This window comes from Podarcis erhardii (assembly GCF_964252035.2).
Source record: "Podarcis erhardii genome assembly, chromosome: 16".
NCBI lineage: Eukaryota > Metazoa > Chordata > Lepidosauria > Squamata > Lacertidae > Podarcis > Podarcis erhardii.
The window spans coordinates 2,980,044-3,004,731 of NC_138514.1; the positions used below are offsets into that span (position 1 = coordinate 2,980,044).

Sequence of the window (24,688 nt, forward strand, 5' to 3'; positions counted from 1 at the left end):
AGAGACTCGTGGAACGGATTATTTTCGGCTTGCGAGGCACCACTGCATTTGTTTCTCCATTTTAAGTTGAAGGAAGTCATCCAGCGACAAAAAATATAATAAAGGGATGGAAAGACAATATTGAACAGTAATTTTTTTTCTTATATGATTGGAAACCTCTGCATTTAATTTAATTAAACTCGAACGTTTAAATATAAAAGGAAAGAAAAAGGGACTATGTTGGAATGAGGCTATCTACCCAAGTTGTTTTTGCTTTTTTTGTTGTTGTTTTTGTGTGAGTCCGCGGAATGAACTGAGAAAAGAACAGCTTAGCTGTCTGTCTTCAGTACTATATTTTTATTTGGAGCTAAGGAAAATTGGAGCTGAACTAATCACTCCTCCGTGTTTCATTTTCATTTTTATTTTTCATTTCCCATTATCGGATTAGTCTGGACTGTCAAATTAAAGATCACTCTTCTTCTTCTCTTCTCCCTCTGTTTTTATATCTGAACTTAAAAATATTATTGTTTTCACATTTGAACTCAAATATCACTCCAAAATAAGGAGGCTGGCAGCCTTTACAATTATTGGTGGTCAGACTCCTTTAGATACTTCTTTTTTATTTCCTACCACTGGATACACTTGGTCCCCTTGGACATTTCTGGATATAATTGGAATACCTATCAGCATTTTTAATAACTTTGGCCACATAATTGGATTATAATTTTGGGAATACAATATATAACCATTGGATTACAAAAATTTAGATAGTACAGCAGCATTATTCGGAGGGCATTTCCACAATAAGAAGATGGTATGGATATAGCCTAAGTGGTGGCAAGAAGAAAGAAGAAAGGAAGTTAATTTCTTTTATGCAGTGGGAGATTGATCTTTCAAAAGTGTGAATTTTAAAAATTTATTGGTGTTCCCCCCTATAAGTATATATTTGTGAAAACTATTTTGGAAAAACTGATATACATAAATTGAGTAATATTTTGGTTTAAGTGCATGACAATTGGGAAGGGTAAAAATTCTTACTTTTTTTCGACGCCTTTTTTTTTGGAAAAGAAGTGATTTAATGATTTATATTAAGATTGAATACTGATTGTTATTGACCGTATATATACTGATTGTCTTTGACTGTATATCATATCAGGTGTTCGGAAATTAATTACAATGTCTCGTACACAAAAGAAGGGGGGGAGGGAGGAACACCGGTAGAGAGGAGAGGATCAAAACAAGAAGCGGACTTTAAAGGAGAGATTTTGAAAATGTTTGCAGAGATCAATTCCAATATTAAGCAGAGTGAAAAAAATATAGAAGCAAAATTAGAGCAAATGGATAAGAGAATGGGCCAAATGGACAAAAAAATTGATGTTACAGTTAATGAACTGAAAGGGCAATTGAAGGATGTGAGTAAGAGGACACAGAATTTTGAAGAGGTGTTGAAAAAGACAAGATTGGAAATGACGGAAGTGAAGGAGGAGGAAGAAAAAATAAGGACGGGAATGTCGGAAATTAATAAAACACAAGATGAAGTCTGAGATGCGATTTCTATAAACGAACTCAGGCAGAGAGAAGTGAATTTAAGATTGAGGATGGTTCCAGAGGTGCAAGGAGAAAATATTAAAGAGAAGTTAATAAAAGAGATTGCACAATGGATGGAGATGAATGTTGATGAGGTGGCAAAGTGCTTTTCAAATGAAGATAAGATAGGCTAAGGCAAGAAAATTTCCAGGGGACTGCCTGATTACCTTTAAGGACAGAGAGATGAGAAATTTGATACTCCAGAAAAATAGAGGGAACAGGTTGAACATTGAAGGGAACTACATAATCATTTTTAAAGACATCCCGATCAGGTTACTTAAACGGAGAGACCCATATAAACCAACAGTTCAGATTTTAAGGAAGAATAATATAGAATTCAGATGGGAATACCCAGAAGGAATCTCTTTTATTTACAAAAGTAAAAGACATAGACTTACGAGCCCGGAAGAAATAGGAAAAATTTTAAGAAAATATAAAGAGCTGCGAAGTGATGAGGAAGAAACAAGACAAGTGGAGCCAGGAATGGAGGCGGCAGGAGGAGTGGACCCAGATGAATTAGAGGAAGAAAGAAAGAGGGAAGAAGAAGAGAAAGAAGAAGAAGAAGAAGAAGAAGAAGAAGAAGAAGAAGAAGAAGAGGTAGACGAATTATAAAATTTGTAATAAAGAATTCAAAATGGCGAAAACCGAGCTAAAGTTATGGACATGGAATATTAATGGGATTAACGATAAAAAAACCTGAAACAAAGTCGAACAACATTTTAAAAAGAAAAATTTGGATATCATTTGTCTACAAGAAACTCACATGGCAAGAAGACATAAAAAAAATTTAATTAATAAAAGACTGGGAAATGAATTTATATCTTCGGATAGGAGTAAAAAAAGAGGAGTAGTTTTGTACATCAGAAAAAAAATTGAAGCTCAACAAATTTTTAAAGATGAAGAAGGCAGAGTTATAGCAGTTCAAATTAAGTGGCAAGGAGAAAAAATAATAATTGTTGGGATCTATGCACCAAATGGAAACAAGACGGAATTTTATAAAAATTTAGAAGAAAGACTGTTCGAATATATGGATCAGAAAATTATAATAATTGGAGACCTGAATGGAGTGGTGTCAATGGAAATGGACAGACTGAGAACAGGGGTGAGCAAAGATGGGAAATTACCTAAGACTTTTTTCTCAATGACTAAGAATTGTAATTTGATTGACATTTGGAGACTTAGACACCCACTGGAGAAACAATTCACGTTTTATTCAGAACCAAACCAATCCATGTCAAGAATAGACCAGGTGTGGGTCTCAAATGAATTAACTCCAAGAATCTCGAAAATTGAAATTCAACCAAGAGTGATTTTGGACCATAGTGCAATAAAATTTGAACTAAAAGGTTTTGAAGAAAGAACGTTTAGATGGAGAATAGACTATCTTCTAGATCAGTGTTTCCCAACCTTGGGCCTCCAGCTGTTTTTGAACTACAATTCCCATCATCCCTGACCACTGGTCTTGCTAGCTAGGGATGATGGGAGTTGTAGTCCAAAAACAGCTGGAGGCCCAAGGTTGGGAAACACTGTTCTAGATGATCAGAAAGTAGTAGAAAATGCTCAAAAGAACCTGTCGGAATATTTTGTAAATAACTGTAATAAGGGAACAAAAATGAGTATGGTCTGGGACGCCAGCAAAGCTGTGATGAGGGGCTTTTTCATTCAACAAAATGCCCTGAAAAATAAAAATAGGGAAAAGAACAAAAAGGAATTATTGAGACAAATAATGGAGAATGAACAAAAATTGATTAAAAAACCAAATAACGAAAAGATAAGACAAAACATAAAGACCTTACAAACACAGTTTGCAATGATAATAAATAAGGAAGTAGAAGGGAATATAAAAAGAATGAAACAAATAAATTTTGAATTCGCGAATAAATTAGGAAAATGGCTGGCGTGGCAGATAAAGAAAAGAGCAGAATACAGTAAACAAAATCATCATTGAAGGTACGGAAATAAAAGACCCGAAAGAAATTAGAAAAGGATTCCTGGACTTTTATAGACAACTGTATAAAACCAAAGAAAAGAATAATATGAGGAAGATAGAAAGATTCTTAAAGGAAAAAGAAGTGCAGAAGATCCCGACGGAGAAAAAAGATAACTTGAATGCCCCAATTGAAATTGAAGAAATTAAAGAGACGATAAACGAATTGAAAAAGGGGAAAGCCCCAGGACCAGATGGATTCACAGCTAGATACTATAAGGAAATGAGAAGCACCCTACTTGTACCACTGAAAGAAGTTGTAAACAATATCTTGAAGAATAGAGAAATACCAGAAACTTGGAAAGAAGCCTTTATTACACTTATCCCAAAACAAGAATCGGACTTAACGCAAGTTAAAAATTATAGGCCTATTTCGCTGTTGAACACTGACTACAAAATCTTTGCAAGTATATTAGCAAAGAGAATGAAAAAAGTACTGCAAGATCTTATACATAAGGATCAGGCGGGTTTCCTTCCTGGCAGACAGATGAAAGATAATATAAGAAATATAAGAAATATAATAGAATATCTGAATGCCAGGAATGAGAAACAAGCCATGTTAATCTTTGTGGATGCGGAAAAGGCCTTTGACAATATATAATGGAACTTTATGTTAAAAAATTTGGAACATATGGACGTAGGTACGGAATTTTTTAATGGAATAAAGGCAATATATACAGAGCAAAAAGCGAAGTTGATAGTAAACAATTATACAACGGAAGACATCAAAATAACAAAGGGTACAAGACAAGGATGCCCATTATCACCATTATTATTCATAATGCTGGAGGTTTTGCTAAAATCAATAAGAAAAAATGAAGAAATAAAAGGGGTGTCTGTAGGGAAAAATGAGTATAAAGTCAAAGCATTTGCGGACGATCTTGTAATGATGGTAGAAGAGCCAGCGGGAAGTGTTAAAAGAATCCTAGAAGAAATAGAACAATTTGGTCAAGTTGCAGGTTTTTATTTAAACAAAAGAAAGACAAAAATTATTGCGAAAAAAATGGACCAAGAATTAATAGAGGAAATGCAACAAAGTACAGGGCTGGAAGTGGTGAACAAAGTGAAATATTTAGGAGTATGGTTAACCCCCAAGAATATCGATTTGTTTCAAAATAATTATGTACCTGCTTGGAATGGGATAAAAAGGGATCTGGAGGTGTGGGGAAGATTGAAGCTATCTTTTGGGGGAAGGATATCTACGATAAAGATGAGTGTGCTGCCAAGGATGTTATTTCTATTCCAATCACTTCCGATAATTAAAGGGGCATCAATTTTCAAAGAATGGCAAAAATAGTTTCAAGATACATCTGGCAGGGCAAGAAGCCAAGGATTCAGTTTAAGTTATTAACAGATGCAAGAGAAAGAGGTGGCTTCGCCCTGCCAGACTTGAAACTATATTATGAAGCATCATGCCTCTGTTGGTTAAATGAATGGATTAAATTAATGGAGAGTTGTTAGATTTAGAAGGATTTGATAATAGATTCGGGTCGCATGCATATCTGTGGTATGCAAAGAAAAAAATTCATAAAGGCTTTGAAAACCACATCTTCCGAAGATCATTGATAGATGTGTGGGAGAGGTATAAAAATTTGTTGGAACCAAAACTCCCCCATTGGCTTTCACCATTGGAAGTGATGAGTGTGAAAAAGATAAACATGAGGGGGAGGTGGATAACTTATGGAGAATTGATAGTGAGAGGGGGGGGAATGGAAAATGAAGACTTATGAAGAGGTGAAAGAATTTGTTTATGATTGGTTGCACTACTACCAGATTAGTGAAATGTTTAAAAAAGATTGTAAAATGTGTGGATATGAAGGAAAAGAATCAAAATTTCAAATAGAGGTATTGAATAATGAGTATAAAAATTTGTCTAAAATGTATAGAATGTTGTTGGAATGGCATACAAAAGATGAAGAGGTGAAATCAGTAATGATACATTGGGCTAGAGACTTTGGTTATAATATACAATATGATGATTGGACGAAATTATGGAATGAAAGGTTAAAATTTACGGCGTGTACCGCGTTGAAGGAAAATGTAATGAAAATGGTATATAGATGGTACATAACGCCAGTTAAGTTAGCTAAAATGTATAAAACATGTAACAAGTGTTGGAAATGTAAAGAAAAAGAAGGAACTTTCTATCATATGTGGTGGGAATGCAAAAAGGTGAAAGGCTTCTGGGAAATGATATATAAGGAATTGAAAAAGATGTTGAGATATACATTTGTTAGAAAACCAGAAGCCTTCTTACTAGGATTGGTAGGTAATGAAATTAATAGAAAAGATTGTAAACTTTTCCAATACGCTGTAACAGCTGCAAGAATACTTTTGGCGCAAAGATGGAAGCAGGAAGAAATTCCAACTGTGGAAGAATGGAGAATGAAACTGACTGAATATGCGGAACTGGATAAATTGACTGGGAAGATTCGATATCAGAAAGACCAAAAGTTTATCGAGGACTGGGGAAAATTTACAGATTATCTGAAAAGCATATGTGATGCACAGACAACGCTTGTTGGTTTTGAAGAGTCTCTGTGAAAAATTAAGAAATACTGTAAAAAAGAAAGTAGGAGAAAAGAAGAGGAATGGTTAAAGGCAATAATAAGTTCAGAAATGCGTTAACAATAGAAATTTTAACGAAAGATTTGCAGAGAAACTGAGGGAAGTCAAAAATTGATGAATGTGAGAGTTAATATGAGTTGATTGTATAAAAATGTTTGGAAAATGAATAAAAAATTATTATAGAAGCACACCAGTGGTCAGTGCAATTGGTGCATTACTGTTTGGCTGAGTAAGCACCAGTAATATTTGAAGAAATTTCAGGGCCTTAATACTTTCTTGAACATTGAAGAGTGGCCATCCAACATCTTTCTAATATGCTACTATCTCAGCTGTTGCCTCCGCCTGAGAAGTCACGTCCTGATACCTTTTGTGCCCTTAATGATCAACAACAAGCTGCACAACGCATGGGATGCAAGAAAGTGTTTATGCAATTAAGAAAGACTTGGGGAGGATGGGCAGGAACCTCAAAGGACCATGACTGCCCACACACACAAAAACTAGTCCATCAACTCCCACACTATCATTGTGAAACAGTGTTGTCTTTGCGCTACTAGCTCATCAGTACTAGCCGCACAATATCACTAAATTCCCCAAACGGACACAAACAAATGTGTTTCCTGAGGCATTAAAGGAACTAAGGTCCCTACACTGGTGAAAATTAAATACAGTGGTACCTCGGGTTACATACACTTCAGGTTACATACGCTTCAGGTTAAAGACTCTGCTAACCCAGAAATATTACCTAGGGTTAAGAACTTTGCTTGAGGATGAGAACAGAAATCGTACTCCGGCGGCACGGTGGAAGCGGGAGGTCCCATTAGCTAAAGTGGTGCTTCAGGTTAAGAACAGTTTCAGGTTAAGAACGGACCTCCAGAACAAATTAAGTACTTAACCCGAGGTACCACTGTAATCCCACTACTGTTTTGTATACTTATTTTCACACAACCTTAGCTCTAAGTGGTGGGGGAATTACACAGGGTTGAGTGTATTTTGTAACAAACTGGAGATGAAAGGATGTCCATGTAAAACAATGGGTAGGGGCAGCAGAGAGGGAGAGGCTTCTAGAAGACGCTGCAGACAGGAACTAAGAAAAAGAAGGATAGCAACATTGGGAGGACCAACTAGAACAGGTGTGGAAAAGCTTTGTCAGCCCATGGGCCACATTCCTTCATACATGACCTTATGGGGGGGGGCTGCATGGCAGTGACAGGTAGGATCAAAGGCAAACGTGTGCAGATGAAAGGATATGATTCTCACCTTTGCACCTTAAGCTACATTCCAGCCACATACAAACCAGGTTTCTATGGACACATCCACCCACCTCCATCCAAGCAAGAGGCATTCCTACACTTCAGAGACACATTCTTGCCTGGCAAAATCACTAGAAGAGGGAGGGACCTGGGTCAAAGAATAATGTGGCCTGGAGGAGGCGTTACAAGCACGATTAGGCCTTGCTCCTTGCGAAAAGCTCTCAAGCTGCACCAAAGGCTATTGGCAGAAAGAAACAGTAGCTGCTCTACATTTGAAAGTATCTGTGGGTGACATTTATATTTTCAAAAGAAGAGCGACTAATGTTGCTTGGTCTCTGTAACTTTGACTGCACCAGCCATGACCTAACCTGAGAAAGGCTGTAATCCTATGCCCACTTTTCTGGGAACAAGCTCCACTGAACACAGTGCTACTTTTTTCTGAGTAACCATGCATAGGACACAACTGCAAATCTGTGCAAAATATATCTTAATACATTGTAAGGCTGTTTTTCCATTTGTTTTTCTATTTGCCTCAGCAACACAGATCTCCCACACTCTGCTTTACACCTTTTCAAATATTTTGCTTAACCTCCAGTCCAATTAAGAGTTTGTACAAACTTGAAAGCTTGCTTGCTTGTTGCATTTTAGTCAGTTTTGATAAAGGTATTGTTCTACTGCAAAACAAGGTACATTATCAAAAATTGGTGTAGCATAATGGCTAAGATGCTGAGCTACAAATAAGGAAGTATCCAGTACAAATCTTGCCTTTGCCTGTCTCGGATTCAGTCCCTCCAACTGCAATACTCCTACTAATAATAATACTGACCCACCTTACAGAGTTTTTGTAAGGAATAAAATTAGATGATGCATGTGAAGTGCTTTGAACACTTACAAACACTATGCTAATAAGCATTTGTTTATTTAAAAAACATGTTTGTGATTGTTGGGGAGTGCCAGTTGCTTGATCAAAAATATTATTATATAATTTAATTTTAAGGGGGATGGGAGTTCTCAGAACCTTGGAAGCACACTATACCAGTGCTGCTATTAGAGAAAGAAGCCCTTGTTTACCATTCTTCAAGAGCTGTACTTTGTAAACAGAACAGAAATGCACTAGTTAATTGAGGAACTAATTAGGGACCAGATGCAGCAGTATCAAGTCTTGTATTTTAAAAAGTATGTGCGATCACAGACAATAAAATCTACGTGGATCAAACAAGAACTACACTGGCAAAACAGGCATTTTCTGTACTTATTTGACTTTGGCTTGCCAATCTCTTGTTCCAAAAAAGGGAACATCTGAAATGGCATTTCGTTCACCTTACTAAAGAAGAAGAGCAATTTCACCAGCAGCTACTGGCATTTGCAGCATACAAACGAGATACACTTTTGCCTGCCCTCCACCTCAGCAGTTAGAGATACGTAGATAGGCTGGCACGGAGATGGTGGAGATCAAATTGTGAGTTCATTGGCTGCACAGATGCCAATCTGAAGGCTAAGAGTAGACTGAATGCACAAAGTGTTAGTGTGGCATAGTTGATAAGAGCATTGGACAAAGGCTGTGGAATCCCAGGTCCAAATATCAATTCTGCTATGAAGACTGGGCCAGTGAGTACTGCTCAGCCAACCCACCAGACAAGGTTGTTGTGGTGATAAAATGGGGAAAGGGAAGGAGGAACTGTTCTGAACTCCTTGACGAAGGGCAGAGTAAACATGTAATAAATAGCATGGCTTTAGAAGGCAGGCAGGTTGTTGTAGAAGTCTCTCTCCAAATGGGCAGTGCAATATTAGGGGTTTGCAGATGAAAGGTCAGGCAGGGTGGAAGAATGCATTAATATGCCAGAAATTTTACATCGCCTGAAGGCTTGATACTCAAAGACTGGCTTTTTCTGGATTTAATTGTGATCCAAGCAAGTGTTGCCATGTAAGGAGAAAATCTTTGCCCTTGGTCCCTTGGTCCTGTATAAACTACTTTGCTATTCCTGATTTCTCTGAACCAGGCTGGGAGGTTTGGCACTGCCCCATTTCCTGGTGGAATATTTGCAATTACAGTTCTGAACATATGCCTCTATAACTTTTGCCACCTGCATCTGAACAAATAGCACAGTCTTCTGTATACCTAGTAAGGTCGCTAAAGATCAATGACAACAGCTGTGGATGCAGAGATGCCCCAAGGCCCAGCAGTGTATAAATTAAAGAGTTAGCTAATGCATGCACCTGCAGTAAGCAACATACAAAAATGAATGCATATGCTGGCCTGATCTCCATAGCTTGAGTGCACTTAAGCTTTGTATGCACATTGTCATTTCCATTTAAATGGAGATTTTTTATGGATTCCCGCCCCCTCCCTTAGTGGCAACATACCAATAATTCATTAGCGTTATACCATTTGCAGTCCATCCACCCCGTTTAAACAACCTGGTCCTTGGCCATCCTTTGCTGACTCTACATCTTTTGGTTCCCATTGAATCACCTTCATCTCTAACATGTTCCCAGACACTTAGCCATACTCTGTGGGATGCTCACCTTTGAGGTTTACAATTACTCAGCCGTCTTTCCTTTGCCACTACTGCCTCCTCCCCCTCTTTCCCAGGACTTAATTGCATTCTTTCTTATCCTAAGTACCTGTTTGCATGACTATAAAACAAGAACCAGAGGCAAGGTGTGCATTTGTGATTCTGTGACTTGCCAGGGATACACAACTGACAGGAGGGATTGTTGTGAAGAAGACTTGGCACTCAAGGATTCAAAGACTACAAGCCCACTGAGGTTGCTTGGGAGACACCCTTTTGTAAGTAGAAGACTCTTGGCTTTTTGGAGACTATCAAGGGAGACTATTTCCTGCTGTGTTCTGTATAGAATGCTGCTCCCAATTTTTCTTGTTTCCTGATGTAACATAGATTCTTTAGGAAAGTTGTTTTGTACCAATTATTACATTTGAGAGACTAGTAGTGTGATATGTAGTCTACATAACTGGACACTAAAGATTAAAAAGCAATGTGGGGTCTTGCAGGATTGTTCCCTCTTTATTGTCCTACTCTGTAATGTTTGCTGGAAATACAGTATATGCTGCATATTTATTTGGAGCCTTAGGTCTTCTTTTAGTGCCAAGATTGGAAGTGGATAATGATACTAATGATGCATTGTTCACATGGGCCAGTTCCTTGTCTTTAAAAAAAAATGTTTTTATCAAAGATTTTATTGGGTTACATAAGTACATTCAACATCTCTGGTTTCAGTCCTTTCTACAGATCAGTTATATTCAATGTGAGCTGCTAATCTTATAGACAGTACAGTATAAGAGGCTGGGGGAGAAGAGAGGTGGGGAGAGAGATAGGGGGGCAGTATACTCTCATTTTTCTACACAGTGTATGTACAAGGATTTGGGGTCAGTGTCACATGGGTAGGTTCTCTTTCTATTCATTTATTAGTTTTTGTTGTCGGTGAGAAAACTTGGTGGGCCGGGCATGGTTGGTTGACTTCAGTTGACTGCATTGGGTGCTGTTTGTATGTGTGAGGGGGAGGGGTTGTTAGGTCAAGTTAGCCATATCGATTCTTACACTGTTGGCGGGTTCTTGCTGTTGTCTTGTTGGGCTGTGTATGTAGTCAAGGGGAGCCACCATGGAGTGAAGGTGTATGGGCCAGTTCTGAATGAACATCTGGTAGAGGCACACTCTGTTCCGTGTCAGCTTTACTGATTAGCTTCTAGGTCCTCTTGAAGGTGCCCATATAGACCCAGCCATGGCCCTGCAAATGATGCTGAACTACAACTCCCATCAGCCCTGGCCATTGGCCATTCTTGCTGGTGCTGACAGGAGTGGTAGTTCAGCAACATTTGGAGGACCAAAAGTTCCACATACCTATGACAGATAGCCCCTTCCCCAAGTCCTCTTGTTGCATGAGGCAAATAGATAGGATTGTATCCTAAATCCCTATGAGAGAAACACCTAAAAAAAACAAGGACCCAAACAGTATATATCATAAAATTAGCAAGTGACAAGATCCTGCCCACAGGCTTACAGTTTAAATAAACAGACACCCAAGGACCAGGAAGGAAAAGGCACGAGAAAAGCAACTAAATAAGAGAACCACTTACATTCTTAGCAAAATGCTGAGGGAAAGTTATGGGGAAACAGATATGCCTTGAGGTCCCCCTTGAAATAGTGGAAAGGAACTTGTCAGTGCAATCCTATGCATTTCTACACAGAATACAAGCTCCACTGTGTTCAATGGGACTTACTTCCAGGTAAGAATGTATAGGATTCTGGCCTGAGTTTCTCTTGTTTTGCATAAAATACATAAACTCAGAAGTAAACCTTCTTGGCATTAATCAGATTTACTCCCAAGAAAGTTCAAGATTGCAGCCTTATTCTGATTTGGCTATCCATGGGGAAGGAACTCTGTATGCCCCCATGAAGCCTTGCCTCCACCCATAGGAAATTTTAATTAGCTCCCTTCCCTGCTTTCTCTTCTGAGGCTTTGGCCCACCACCCTTAAAACATTATCAGTGCATCCTTGAGCACTATGTTTTCCTTTCTTCCTTTTTTTTAAAAAAGCTGAAATTCTCTGGAAGCTGCAATCTACACCCTGCACTTTCTCTGTGCTCTCATGCACTCAAATGGCATCCACAGAGCCTTGTTCTGTATTCTTTTCTTTTATCCATCCTCCTGCCCTGGCTGTGATCTCCTGTTCAAAGGACCAGGCAGTTTTTAAACACAGAGGTGTATTCCTGTTAGTGGAAAATTCCTTTCTCCTGAGCTGAAACCTTGATTGTGGTTCAACAGGTTTTAGTTCCCAGCTCTCTCTCTCTCTCTCTCTCTCTCTCTCTCTCTCTCTCTCTCTCCTACTGAAAAGAAAAGAAAAAGCTCTCAACCTTGGGACATTTGTTCAGATCACATGGGCAGTTGCTTATAAAATGGAGCTTACCTGTGTGCTCACCAGTTAGCATTCACTGGAGCTTCAATGCAGTGTGACAGATCAAGAAGAGAGACTCACGCTACCCTGGGTGTAAGGCAACAAGTTCATCGCTTGCAGAATTTGTGTAGAGGTAACCATCTGGGTCAGTCCCATCTTTTCTCACAGCTCATCTCCTAAGGTTTTCCCCTTTTCTGCTGGTGTTCTGCAAATGGGAATTCTAAGAATTATGGCAAGCTGAGACAGAATGCTTTTCTTTATAGCAAAAGTAAGACCCATCAGGGTGTAATGGAGCATTTTCCAGTGACAGAACTGTGGTGGTGAAACTCCCCATGCCTTGGAGGTGAGAGGTGGTGTAAAGCAAGAGCTTCTCAACCTTTGGCAATTCCTCCCCACTCGTCACATGGTTGGGCTGCTGGCTGCAAAGAGGATAATGGATTTTTCTGTGCATGGGGCAGTTTTAGTATTATATGACAGCAGGTGATTGTGTGAGACAGCCTCTCTCAACCAGGTGCCATCCTGCCATCCAGTTGTTAAACCACAGCTCTCATTGCCCCTGACCAGTAGCCTTGCTGACTGGGGCAGATGGGAGCTGATGTCCAAAACATCTGGAGGGTATCAGGTTGGGAAAGTTTGGTGTAGGGCAACAGTTTGCAGGAGGCAGCACATTTCATGTGACAGTGAAGCAGATATGGTGGTGACAATGAAATTGTTTTGCAAGCATTGTATACTGTTTATGCTGCTTCAGCCAGGACTCTCACATTTTCATCTTGTCTGCCAAGATATTTAAGGCCAGCCCCATGAGCTCTTACATCTGGGGCTTGACCTTTCTCTGATCAAAACTAATGGGCATATATCTATTTAATTTGATGGCTCATACCCAAGTTACATAATAGCATTCCTTCTGATTGTTATCAATTTCTCTTCTTTGCTCTATGACAGTGTAACATCTCTTGTGGTCTATCTTTGTTTTGTATTTCAGGAGGTCTGGGGAAAAGGGAGTGAAAGTTTCCCCTAAGCAGGAGTCAGCAAATGGGCATTAGTCATCTAATTAATGCTGTAGAGCACCGTTAATTATAATATGTTGGGGGTTAATATTCAAGCTAAACTTAATGGAACAAGATTGTTCTGCCCCTTCCAAGCTACCTTGTGACCTTTAGTTGTCTGCTGGACCTTCAGCCATCAGTATGAAGAATGATGTTCACTTTGCCCTTCTTTTGTAGCAACATGTAAAACCCACCAAGGAAAGCTTGCTAATCCTTTCTGAGTCCCTAACACTTGCCTTACGTTTCTTGGGAATCATCAACTTAAACATCTTGTTAATATCATTATATATCATTTTCCAATAGCCCTTACCTTTTTTGCAAGTCCATCACATATGAAAAAAATGTCATTTTGCACTCCCAACACATACTTGAATTAGTTTTGTACATTTTGGCTAACTTAATTGGTGTTAAATACCCTCTATAAATCATCTGCGAATGTGAAGTTTTGTTCCATGAGATAGATAGGGAAGTAGGAGTGTATGTGGGAGCAATGTGATTGTCTCTGGGGTGTCTTTCTGATGGGAGAGAAGCTTCTGTGCATTTTTTGTGACTGTAACACATATCTTTTCAAGATCACAAAACCCATGTTTCCATCTTTCTCTCCAAAGTCCCATATCTGTTTTGTGTGTATAGTAGCAACTCGGTTTTCAACAGAGTTTTGACAGGGAAATTAAAGTAAAAACAAGTAAGAGATGGTGCAAACCAAGATGGACGTGGACAGTCAGCAATCATTGCACAAGAGGCAGCTCTACCTAGTACAGCTTCTGTGGACTCTGCGTCTTCTTTTCTTCCCTGTTCATTGTTGCCCGAAAATGTTCCTTATAAATGCTTTGATTAGTTTGCTTACTGCGTTTCATTCTGGGTTGATGTTGTAGATGCTAAATATCTATCTCTATTCCGAATAATGCCAGCTCATGGGATCCACTCTTTTCTCCAACACTACAAAGGAATTTCTATTACTGTGTAAATTCAGCTTCAAGTCTGATGGATAGATCCTAAGTTTTGTGATCTAAAGTAATGGGGTGTTTTGGATACAGTACACTGTACTTGGGGGCCTTATCCTCCCTCCTCCCATGGAAGTACAGGCAGAGCTCTTGCCTCATCAAATGTAGCCTTGGGTTCTTTCCATCTCTATTCTCTAATCATCTCTCTCAAAACTGTATCATTTTATACCCTGCCCTCTGTTCTCCAAGCCACCAGTGCTCAGTTCTTTTGAGGTTCACTTACCAGCAGCAAGAAACACTGGCAAGGTTCTACTTGTGACATGCATAAGCCCCCAACAGTTATGAAGTTTGCTTATACCAGAGGTAGGGAGACCATGTGTCCTACTTTGCATAGGACAGTTCTCTGTTTGCAGAAATCCTCTGTGCTGTCCAAGTGCTAACGTCAAGCCCACCCTTCCACCTGCTCTCCCTTCTTATTGTTCTTTATCTTTCAAGTACTGTAGAGTTGGACTGTCTCCTCCAAGTCTGGTTTAAAGATAATAATCAGAAGGCAGAGCGGAGGTGGGGGAAGGGGGCTTAAAGTTGTCCATCAGGAATTGCCATGTGGGCTACAAACTGAGAAGGCACACCAGCCACTTGGTCAAACTATGGGTTTTTGTGAGGATAAAACAGGAAGACAGGGAGAAACCAAATGTGCAACCTTGAACTCCTAAGATGAAAAGCAAGATGTAAATGTAACCATAAATAAATTAGATTCAATGAATCTCTTAAAAGTCAAGCCACATGTTTTAAAACACAAGCCTTTTGCTTCTCTGCACTGCAGTTTTCCACTGTTGGGGGGGGGTTAAGAAAAGAAGGGGGAAATGAGGGCATTGATAACACTTAGCTGTCTTATGAATGCATGGTGAAAATTAATGCATTGCAAAGCACTTGAAAAAGAAAAGTGTGAAATATCACTGGTAATATTATCTTATTTTTATGCAACTTTTCTTGGTGATTAAAAAAACAGAGGGAGGGAGCAGCAGGAGGTTGGAGAGAAATTATGGGATATGCTATTAAAAGCAAAACCATGTCCAAATAGAACATTTTCCCCCACAGTTTTTCATATGGCACTGGCAGCTCTTAATACTGTATGAGGCTGTGAATACTGTATGAAGCTACAGTTCAGTGGGGAGTCAAACCTTTAAATGTTTCATGCCAACAGCTGCACCTCTCTCCCTGGACTCCTTCCTTGCCTTGCCTGCGTACATGCTCAGAAAGCGGAGCACACTTATGTCTGGGTACAGCACAGTCATTAGCATTATTTCATAAGGATCCCATCCTTCTTCAAAGCTGAAGGGAGCTCTGGCATGTGAATCAGAGGCCAGCAATTTCTCTGGGTGACATTGGGCAATCACTTTCTCTTGGCCTAGCCTACCTCACAGGGTGGTTGTGGTGACAGAAAGAGTAGGGGGAGAACCATGTAAGACCCTAGAGCTTCTTGGAGGAAGCATGGGATACAAATGTAATAAAATTAATGCATATCCACCAATTGAATGGATTGTAGCAACAGCAGGTGGGCCCACTGAGTGCACTGTGTCCAAGCCCCCACTGCCTTGTTTGTTCACTGGAATCTGCTATTTAGATGATTTCATAGAGTTCCTGCTCGATTGTTACAGCTGAGCACTGTTTGTTTGTCACATAGGTATCTCTTTCACCCCTTTCCTCCAAGGTGCTTGGCAACATAAATGGTTATTTCTCAGATTTTATCCTGTGAAGTAGTTCACCTGAGGAACAGGATGCTGCCTTATGCCAAGTGTAAACAGCTCAGTCCTGTTTACACCCGGAGTAAGGAACCTGTGGTCCTCCAGATGTTTCTGGATGACATCTCCTTTCATCTTTGACCACTAGGGGTGACAAGAGTTGGCAATCCAACAATAGCTGGAGGGCCGCCCCTAGTTTACACAGACTAGCAGCAGCAGTTTCCAGTGGTTTGGGGCAGGAGCCTTTTCTACCAGCCCTACCTAGAGATGGGACCTTCTTAATGGCGGTTGGCGGTTGGAGGATGGATGGCGGCTAACAGATTGAGATTGAATCCTGACAAGACAGAAGTACTGTTTCTGGGGGACAGGAGGCGGGCAGGTGTGGAGGACTCCCTGGTCCTGAATGGGGTACCTGTGCCCCTGAAGGACCAGGTGCGCAGCCTGGGAGTCATTTTGGACTCACAGCTGTCCATGGAGGCACAGGTTAAATCCGTGTCCAGGGCAGCTGTGTACCAGCTCCATCTGGTACGCAGGCTGAGACCCTATCTGCCTGTGGACTGCCTCGCCAGAGTGGTGCATGCTCTGGTTATCTCCCGCTTGGACTACTGCAATGCACTCTACGTGGGGCTACCTTTGAAGGTGACCCGGAAACTACAACTAATCCAGAACGCAGCAGCCAGACTGGTGACAGGGAGCGGCCGCCGAGACCATATAACACCGGTCTTGAAAGACCTACATTGGCTCCCAGTACGTTTCCGAGCACAATTCAAAGTGTTGGTGCTGACCTTTAAAGCCCTAAACGGCCTCGGTCCAGTATACCTGAAGGAGCGTCTCCACCCCCATCGTTCTACCCGGACACTGAGGTCCAGCACCGAGGGCCTTCTGGTGGTTCCCTCACTGTGAGAAGCCAAGTTACAGGGAACCAGGCAGAGGGCCTTCTCGGTAGTGGCGCCCTCCCTGTGGAATGCCCTCCCACCAGATGTCAAAGAGAACAACAACTACCAGACTTTTAGAAGACATCTGAAGGCAGCCCTGTTTAGGGATGCTTTTAATGTTTGATGTATCATAGTATTTTAATATTCTTTTGGAAGCCGCCCAGAGTGGCTGGGGAGGCCCAGCCAGATGGGCGGGGTATAAATAATAAATTATTATTATTATTATTATTATTATTATTATTATTATAATGGAAAGCATATGCTCTGCCATGCAGCTTCTGTCTCTCTGTTGACAGGTGCGAGGTCACTCTGTAAGCTTTGTGACCAAGTGGGGTTTGAATCAGCTTCATGTCTGAATCTGGGTTTCTCCAGTCCTACCTAGGCACTCTTAACCACCATTCATTTATGTCAATTCAACGTCAACTTTTAACCTATGGTTTTTAAAATGGAACTGAGGTGAATTAACATTACCCGCAAATTGAGACGGGCAGCAAGCCCCACCCCCAACTGCTGAAGGCAGGGGACTTGGCGCAGACAACGTGCCCCCACAGACTCTGCCCTGCTCTGCCTCGCCTTCCCCCATTTAATAAGGGGAGGGGACTTCTGCTTTTCCTGCTTGAGGTTTTAAGTCTTATCCTGAGATTTAGTATTGTGTTCCTCATATGCCCCTGCTGCTATTTTGTTTCTCCTGCTGAAGGCACACATCTAATACAAATGCAATTTTGGAACTAAAAATGCTATTTATGGATAACCTTGGTTTCAAATGTTAAGCCAGACAGCCATTGAAGCAGGATCTGGTCTTAGTGAACAAACATTCCTGATAGCCTAGCCTATACAATAAAAAGAATACAGCTCCTCTAACTTATGCAAATCTTTTGAGTTACAACCTACAGTTGTGGTCAAAGTGCACCACAACAGCACTGCCTCTTCATTACATAAACCGTGTTTCAGGCGTTGTTTGAGACGTGCCAGAAAGAATCTGAGGTGTGTTTGCCAGACACATTTGGAAACGGCAGGTCACACCCAGGTCCACTGTCCCCCTGATTTGAGCTGTGAGCTTCATATTATTCCAGCCATGTGACACAGCACTTGGCTGGTGCTTTGGTTATGGTTAAAAACCTTAAATCCTGTGACTATAATCTTACTTAACCTCAGATTTATTTAGCAAATATATCAGTTTGAAGGCACAGTACATGTGTACGTCCTCCTGCTTATTTGAATACTAACCAAAGAACTCAGAGTAATGATTTATTATCCTCACAACGTATGAGGATAATATGTCATAACAAATTAGCCATATGAGGTAAATTAAGCCAAAGAGACTTGCTCAAAGCCACTACCTTACTCTGGCATTGCGAGATAGTATAACTCCCCTTGTGTTTTGATACAGAGCTTTTGGCAAGTCTGTGGGGGTTCCAGCCATGTATCTGGGTCCTAGAAAGAGGGGAAAGTAGGAGGTCACCTCCACGCTTATTTAAACACCTGTACCCCAGGACCCTGTACTAGACTAGATGACATTGGCTCATTCTGAATGGCCATAGGAATGCCCAATATTTTCAAATGGCTCTAGTATGCACAACTGGATCCTGCCACAGAAGGTTGCAGTGTGAAGCATTCCTGCTGAGCATTTTAGTCAACCATGCCAGCCAGCCACAACAGCTCATTTCACCATCCTCCACCCAGCCAGTCACATTCTATGATCATGTGCAGTCCTAATAACTGGATTGTTTTATTTATTTGTTTGTTTTTATTGGAACATAATGTACAGTATAAATATACCTGCTAAAACATTATTTAGGCAGGCCTACCCAGATGCTGAGAAAGTTGAGGTAATAGTATTTTAACTTTTGTATCTTTTAATATAGGCTTGTAAAATTTTCTTGATTTCATTGTCTTATCTTTGGGGTTATTTACAACCAAGTGGTATATAACCCCCACTTCATTAGAAGGGAACCTCCAAGCCTCCCTCCAGTTGAATATACTTTCTGGCTACTTTGTGAGTGTGGCAAAAATGGGTTATTTCCCTTCATATCACCCTTGAATGCTCCCATATACGAAGTTAAAACTCCCTGCAAACAGACAATGAGCAGATCATGGAGAAAGCTGTACATCAGGTCTCCACTGCTGCTATTTCAGCTTTCTAATCTGAACTTGCTATTTCCTTGTACTCTGATCATATTTGCTGAAAACTGTGTATCAGAGATCCTTAAAACTAGAGTTGCTCAGAGCTGAGCCAAAGAAGTTAAAAACAACATCTCCATAGTGGAAAACTTGGATACTGCCAACAGCTGTCTGTGTGTATCAGGTATCAGGACTGCCAGGCCTAGTTCTGGATGGCTTAGAAACAGTTGCTATGGCAACTAAATAGAGAGAAGAGGACGTGGAAGAAAAAACACCTTGTGCTACTTTACAACAGAGTGCACAGAAAGAAAGCTGTGTACAAACTAAACATAAAAGAGGTTCTCTTTAGGTGCTTCAACTGTATGAAAAGCTGGGTTATGCTTAAGAGTGCCGTCAGTCAAGACACCCTAGCAACAACAGTGCTAAAAAAGGCAGAAGGCAACACCAGAGTAGGATACTAATTTATATGTATATGTGCACATTTACATTATATATTTCTAGTTCAGTTACAATGTTTCTATCTACCAGGTGACCTTTGTGCCTGCTAGGTGTGCTTTGGAGACCCTCCTGCAGAGGGGCATCTTCCCCTTCTTAGGGTTCATTATCTTTTCCCGGTCCTGAACTGGACAGCCCTTCCAACAGAGGATGACCCTATCCAAAGTAGTCCAGCTGATCATCCTGACTTATAAACAAGATGTGGTTTACCGCTGCTTTCTTTTTCAGTCCAGTCCAAAAGTGCAGAAAACTTTGTTTTTGCACAAACAGAGTTTATACCTAGTACTGGCCCCAATCTGCTTTCTGGGCCCACTATCAATCTGCTTTAGTAAGTCCAATGCACACTGGATCCATCCAATGCACACTGGATTCTGGATTTCTGAAAATTTAGTATTTTGGAAGAAAGTTGCAGAATAGATTATGATATATAAAGGTGATTTGAGGACTGGACAAAACTCTTCATTTTTTATGAGTTGTGTCCAATGCTAGTCCTACTCAGAGTAAACTGACTGAAATCCATGGACTTAAGTTACTTGTGTCCACCGATTTCAGAAGATCTCCTCTGAGTAGGACTAGCACTGGCTACAAACCTACGTCCCAACATTTGGAAGCCTCCCACATACAATTTTTGTTTTTCAACCACAAACATAGTGTGAACTTTACCTATTTTCTCAAATACTGCAGAGTGCAAACACTGGGACCAGAATGATGACAATCCAGTAAACTCAGTTTAAGAGGTCATTTTGAGTATTCTGTCATGCTAAACAAACCATTAGCTGATACAGACCACCATGTCTTAGAGACTCTCCAGTTTCATAGAGAAGGAAATGCCATCTCTCAAATGTTGGGGAGATAAGCCCCTTCAAAGCAGTTCTCACTTCATCTGCATATATCTTTCTTCTGCTTTCAGACTGTTGAGAAGAGGAGGAGGAAGTGGAAGAGATGGAATCCAGAGGCAAAGCCCACCTCAAACTGAAGACCAAGATGAACAATGCCTTGTGAGTACATAGATTGGTTTCAATTTATCTTGGCCATATTATTATTATTATTATTATTATTATTATTATTATTATTATTATTAACAACAACAACAACAACAACAACACAATAATGTTATTACTATTTTATTATTATACCCCGCCCCTTTGGCTGGGTTTCCCCACACTACATATATATGCTGCATATGTGAATGACCTATGTTTAGACTCTCAAACTGTGCTCCAGAACATTTTCCTTATTATTTAGAAACTGTGTCTTGCTTTTCAAGTTCAGTGCCACAGAACTGCAACCCTGTGCACCTGTATAAATGCTCTCCTCCCAGCTAGATGAATTGAACTTTTCAACTCCAGGGCTGTATTCAGAGAGCTTTATGTAGTGCAAACTTAACTGTGCTGAGTTAACGTTACAGCTTGGAAGGAGGAATGTAGGTGGGTCAGATCATGGTCAAGATAGCAAGCACCCTATATATTCAAAGGTGAAAGGAGCTGAATGTCTGCTCTTGAAGTGTGCACTGATTTCCTTTCTACCAAGACAGTCCCTTGCCCTTTGTGAGCAGAATGTGAACTTTACCTCTAGGGGATTGTTCTTAAGCTGCAGTCTCACCAAGCTGACTCAGAGTTGTCTGTCAAATGCTGACAGGGGTCTGGCAGCAAATACACCAAGCTCTCAAGAGATCAGCCAGACTAAATGGGGGCTTTGTAAGGTTTCCTACAAGCCTCTGCGCTAAAGCATCCAGAGAGAACTGGAAAAAGTGGGTAGAACGTTTAAAACATTTGCTTTTATGTATTAAAACCTTTATACCCTGCCCTTCTGGTGCAAAGCACCTCTCAGGGCACCTTACAACAACAATTAAAATTACAACTTTAGAGTGTTTAATTGGTAGCTATTTAAAGTCAAGCATACAATCCAAGGGCTTCTGGGTATTATACTGTAGCAGCTGTGCCAAAAACACACAGCTGAGGTTAAGCAGGGACATTGAGGGATTTGGAATATGTTGACTGTGTACTGGAGTCACAAAAAGCCACAAAGGATTTTAGTTAAGAGTGTGTAGCAAAGATGGTGAACCTCAGATCCAGGGGCTAAATGTGGCCCTCTAAGCCTTTTGATCCAACCCTCAGGATTCTCCTCAGATCTGATCCCCTCACCAGTCACACATTTTATTGGGCCTGCTTTACGCTATCCTTGAGGGGTTTTGCCCGGCCTAGTCCAAAGCACCAGAGCAGTGTAATGGAGCGCATTTCTAGTGCTGGCATAAAGAATTCTGGGTAATGTGTAACACTGAGGCTGGGCAGACCCAGTGGGATTTTGGGAGGCAAAGGACTCAGCTATACAGGGGCAAATAAAAAGTATTAAGTGAGTTTTAATATACAATGTGACACTAGATGGCAATGGTGAGCCTTATGGAAAATTCAATGTATTTTTAAAAACCCTTTTTTAAAAAGCATTTTCAGAATGGTTTTTATATGTGTGTAGATTCCACCAAAGCAAAGAAGGTGGAAGGACTTAGTAAGATGACTGATAAATGCATACCCTAGTATCTTGTTATATATCTCATTATAGCTTAGTTAGTTAGAGTGTGGTGCTAATAGCACCGAGGTGGCAGGTTTGATCTCCATAAGGGACAGCTGCATATTCCTGCATTGCAGGGGACTGGACTAGATGATCCTCAGGGTCCCTTCCAACTCTATAATTCTTTGATAAAAACTCTCTGTGCAGCTCCCAACACATATCTGAACCTGCAACAACAAAATTAAAGCAGCAGAATGGTAAAGCAACAGGAGTTGGAGAATAAAAGAAAAGAAAGGATAGATAAAATCAGATATGACTGATGTTTAAAAAGCTCTAGGAAGAATAAAAGATACCAAAATGGCATTAAGCGTAGGCACCATCCAGATCTCCCCAGGCAGAACAATTCAAAGCCAGGAAGCTGCAGCTGAAAAGGCCTCTCACCTGTTCCTTCAGACCAAGGGCCTCCATCAATGCTATCAACACAGGAACAGCTACATGCAGTATTATTATTATTAATTGAATTTATATACCGCAGTAGAGACTAGTCCATGAGGGCGAACAGGGCACTGCCCCACCAACCTCAGTCTGCCAGCCACAACCATACCATACATTTAAAGCACCCTGATACTGCTTTAACAGTCATGGCTTCACCCCAAAGAATCCTGGGAACAGTAGTTCATTAACAGTGCTGAAAGTAAGTCAGGAGACACACACGCACCCTGAGCTACAATTCCCAGTTCTTGGGGTCTGCCTCAGGTTCCAAAATGTCTTGGGCCGGCCCTGTCACCAGACATATGTGCAACTGTGGCAAGGCTTTCCCTTGGTCCAGAAGGGGGCTGCCACAACAGCCTTAACTGGGGGCAGGCGGCCACCAACTTGGGGAGGCTGTAGAGAAGAACTGGAAATTTTAATGGCAAATAAGGCTACCAACAGCTGCTAACTATGACTGCTATGCTCTGCCTCAATAGTCAGAGGCAGTAATGCTTCTGAAGACCAGTTATAGGAAACCACAAGGTGGGCCACCAGCTCCATGGTCAGACAAGCCCACAGTACTTTGTCTTGTTGGGATTGCACTTCAATTAGGAAACTGTGATTGTTAATCTGGGGAAAGTCAGCAAACTGGATGGTAAATAATGCATTTCTTAATGCATTACAGATGAATCAGATAATTTCTAGAAGCTTTCTCTCTAGGATTGCCTGAAATTCTGCCCTCCCCACCATACTCCCTCAACACACCTCCCTGTTTGATCTGTGGTTGTTGCAGTGCTCAGGACAAAGCAACACAGAATCTTGCATTTGAGTTTGGAGTTATCTGCCTGGAACAAGGACGATTAACAAGCAGGGCAGATGGGGAATCTTTGAGGATAAGATCAAGAGGCTTATATCAGGGATACATGGAAACAGAGAACAAACTGCATTTTAATTACAGCTGTGATAAAAGCAGAAGGCAGCGCGGGGGGGGGGGGAATTCAGCCCCTGCTTTTGGTCAAATCCAGCTTTTGACTTGGAGCTGAAACTGCATTGGTGACGTTTGTGTGTGTTCCCTTTCAGCTCAGCCAAATGCCAGCTTCTTCAGAACCCCCAAGAAACTGTAGGGTGGGTTGTAGTTTTTAAGCAATTTGGAGAGGTGGTAGATAAGTGCCTGTTACATAGGGCCAAATGAGAGGATATACCATTTACACAATTGGAAGTTGTGTAAACAGCTTTTGGGGAGAAAATATATATTTCCGATAAAGGTAAAGGTACCCCTGACCATTGGGTCCAGTTGCAGGTGACTCTGGGGTTGCGGCGCTCATCTTGCTCTATAGGCCGAGGGAGCAGGCATTTGTCCGCAGACAGTTTTTTCCTGGTCCTGTGGCCAGCATGACTAAGCCGCTTCTGGCGAAACCAGAGCAGCACACGGAAACACCGTTTACCTTCCCGCCAGAGTGGTACCTATTTAACTACTTGCACTTTGACATGCTTTCGAACTGCTAGGTGGGTAGGAGCAGGGACCGAGCAACGGGAGCTCACCCCATCGTGGGGGTTCAAACCGCTGACCTTCTGATCAGCAAGCCCTAGGCTCTGTGGTTTAACCCACAATGCCACCTATGCCACTGACTATGAAGCAGCAGAACATGGGAAGGTGCCTTATGCCAGTTCCCTTGGCCAATAAAGCGAGATGAGCGCTGCAACCCGAGTCAGTCACGACTGGACCTAATGGTTAAGGGTCCCTTTACCTTTTTAGGTACATATACTTGTGAATCACATGTACACAAACACTGTATTCCTGACTGTTCAAAAGAAATGTTAATGTGTTGCGCACCAATCTGACACACACGTACCACCTAAGACATCTAAATGTACAGCCCACACACACGTACCACCTAAGACATCTAAATGTACAGCCCAAGTATCTGCAGCAAGGAAACCGTCCTGCATACAGTATGAAGAAGCTAGCCACCATAGACTTGCTCACACATTGATTCAGTTGGGAGAGCATTTCCTATTACTAGGACTTAAGTCAACATGCTATCGGAGTCTCCCTTATCCTATTCCAGCATGCTAATTCAATGTCTGTTCTGAGTGGACATGGTAAGGGTTGTGCTGCCAGTGTGTCTATTACATCATTA

The 24,688-nt window shown here is 41.0% G+C and overlaps 1 protein-coding gene across 4 annotated transcripts in view; it reads left to right on the forward strand.

The window, feature by feature from the left end:
* RHOBTB2 (Rho related BTB domain containing 2) overlaps positions 1 to 24,688 on the forward strand; it is a 61,172-nt gene that overhangs the window by 9,666 nt on the left and 26,818 nt on the right. Inside the window, exons 1-2 of one of the 4 annotated variants that reach the window (XM_081843903.1) lie at positions 10,049 to 10,162; positions 20,479 to 20,566. In XM_081843903.1, coding sequence (XP_081700029.1) covers positions 20,511 to 20,566 — 56 coding nt within the window. In that variant the 5' untranslated portion in view covers positions 10,049 to 10,162; positions 20,479 to 20,510. Of the gene's footprint in view, positions 1 to 10,048; positions 10,163 to 12,256; positions 12,419 to 19,324; positions 19,523 to 20,478; positions 20,567 to 24,688 lie in introns of those variants that run through there. The other 3 variants (XM_081843905.1, XM_081843906.1, XM_081843904.1) reach the window with 3 other exon arrangements.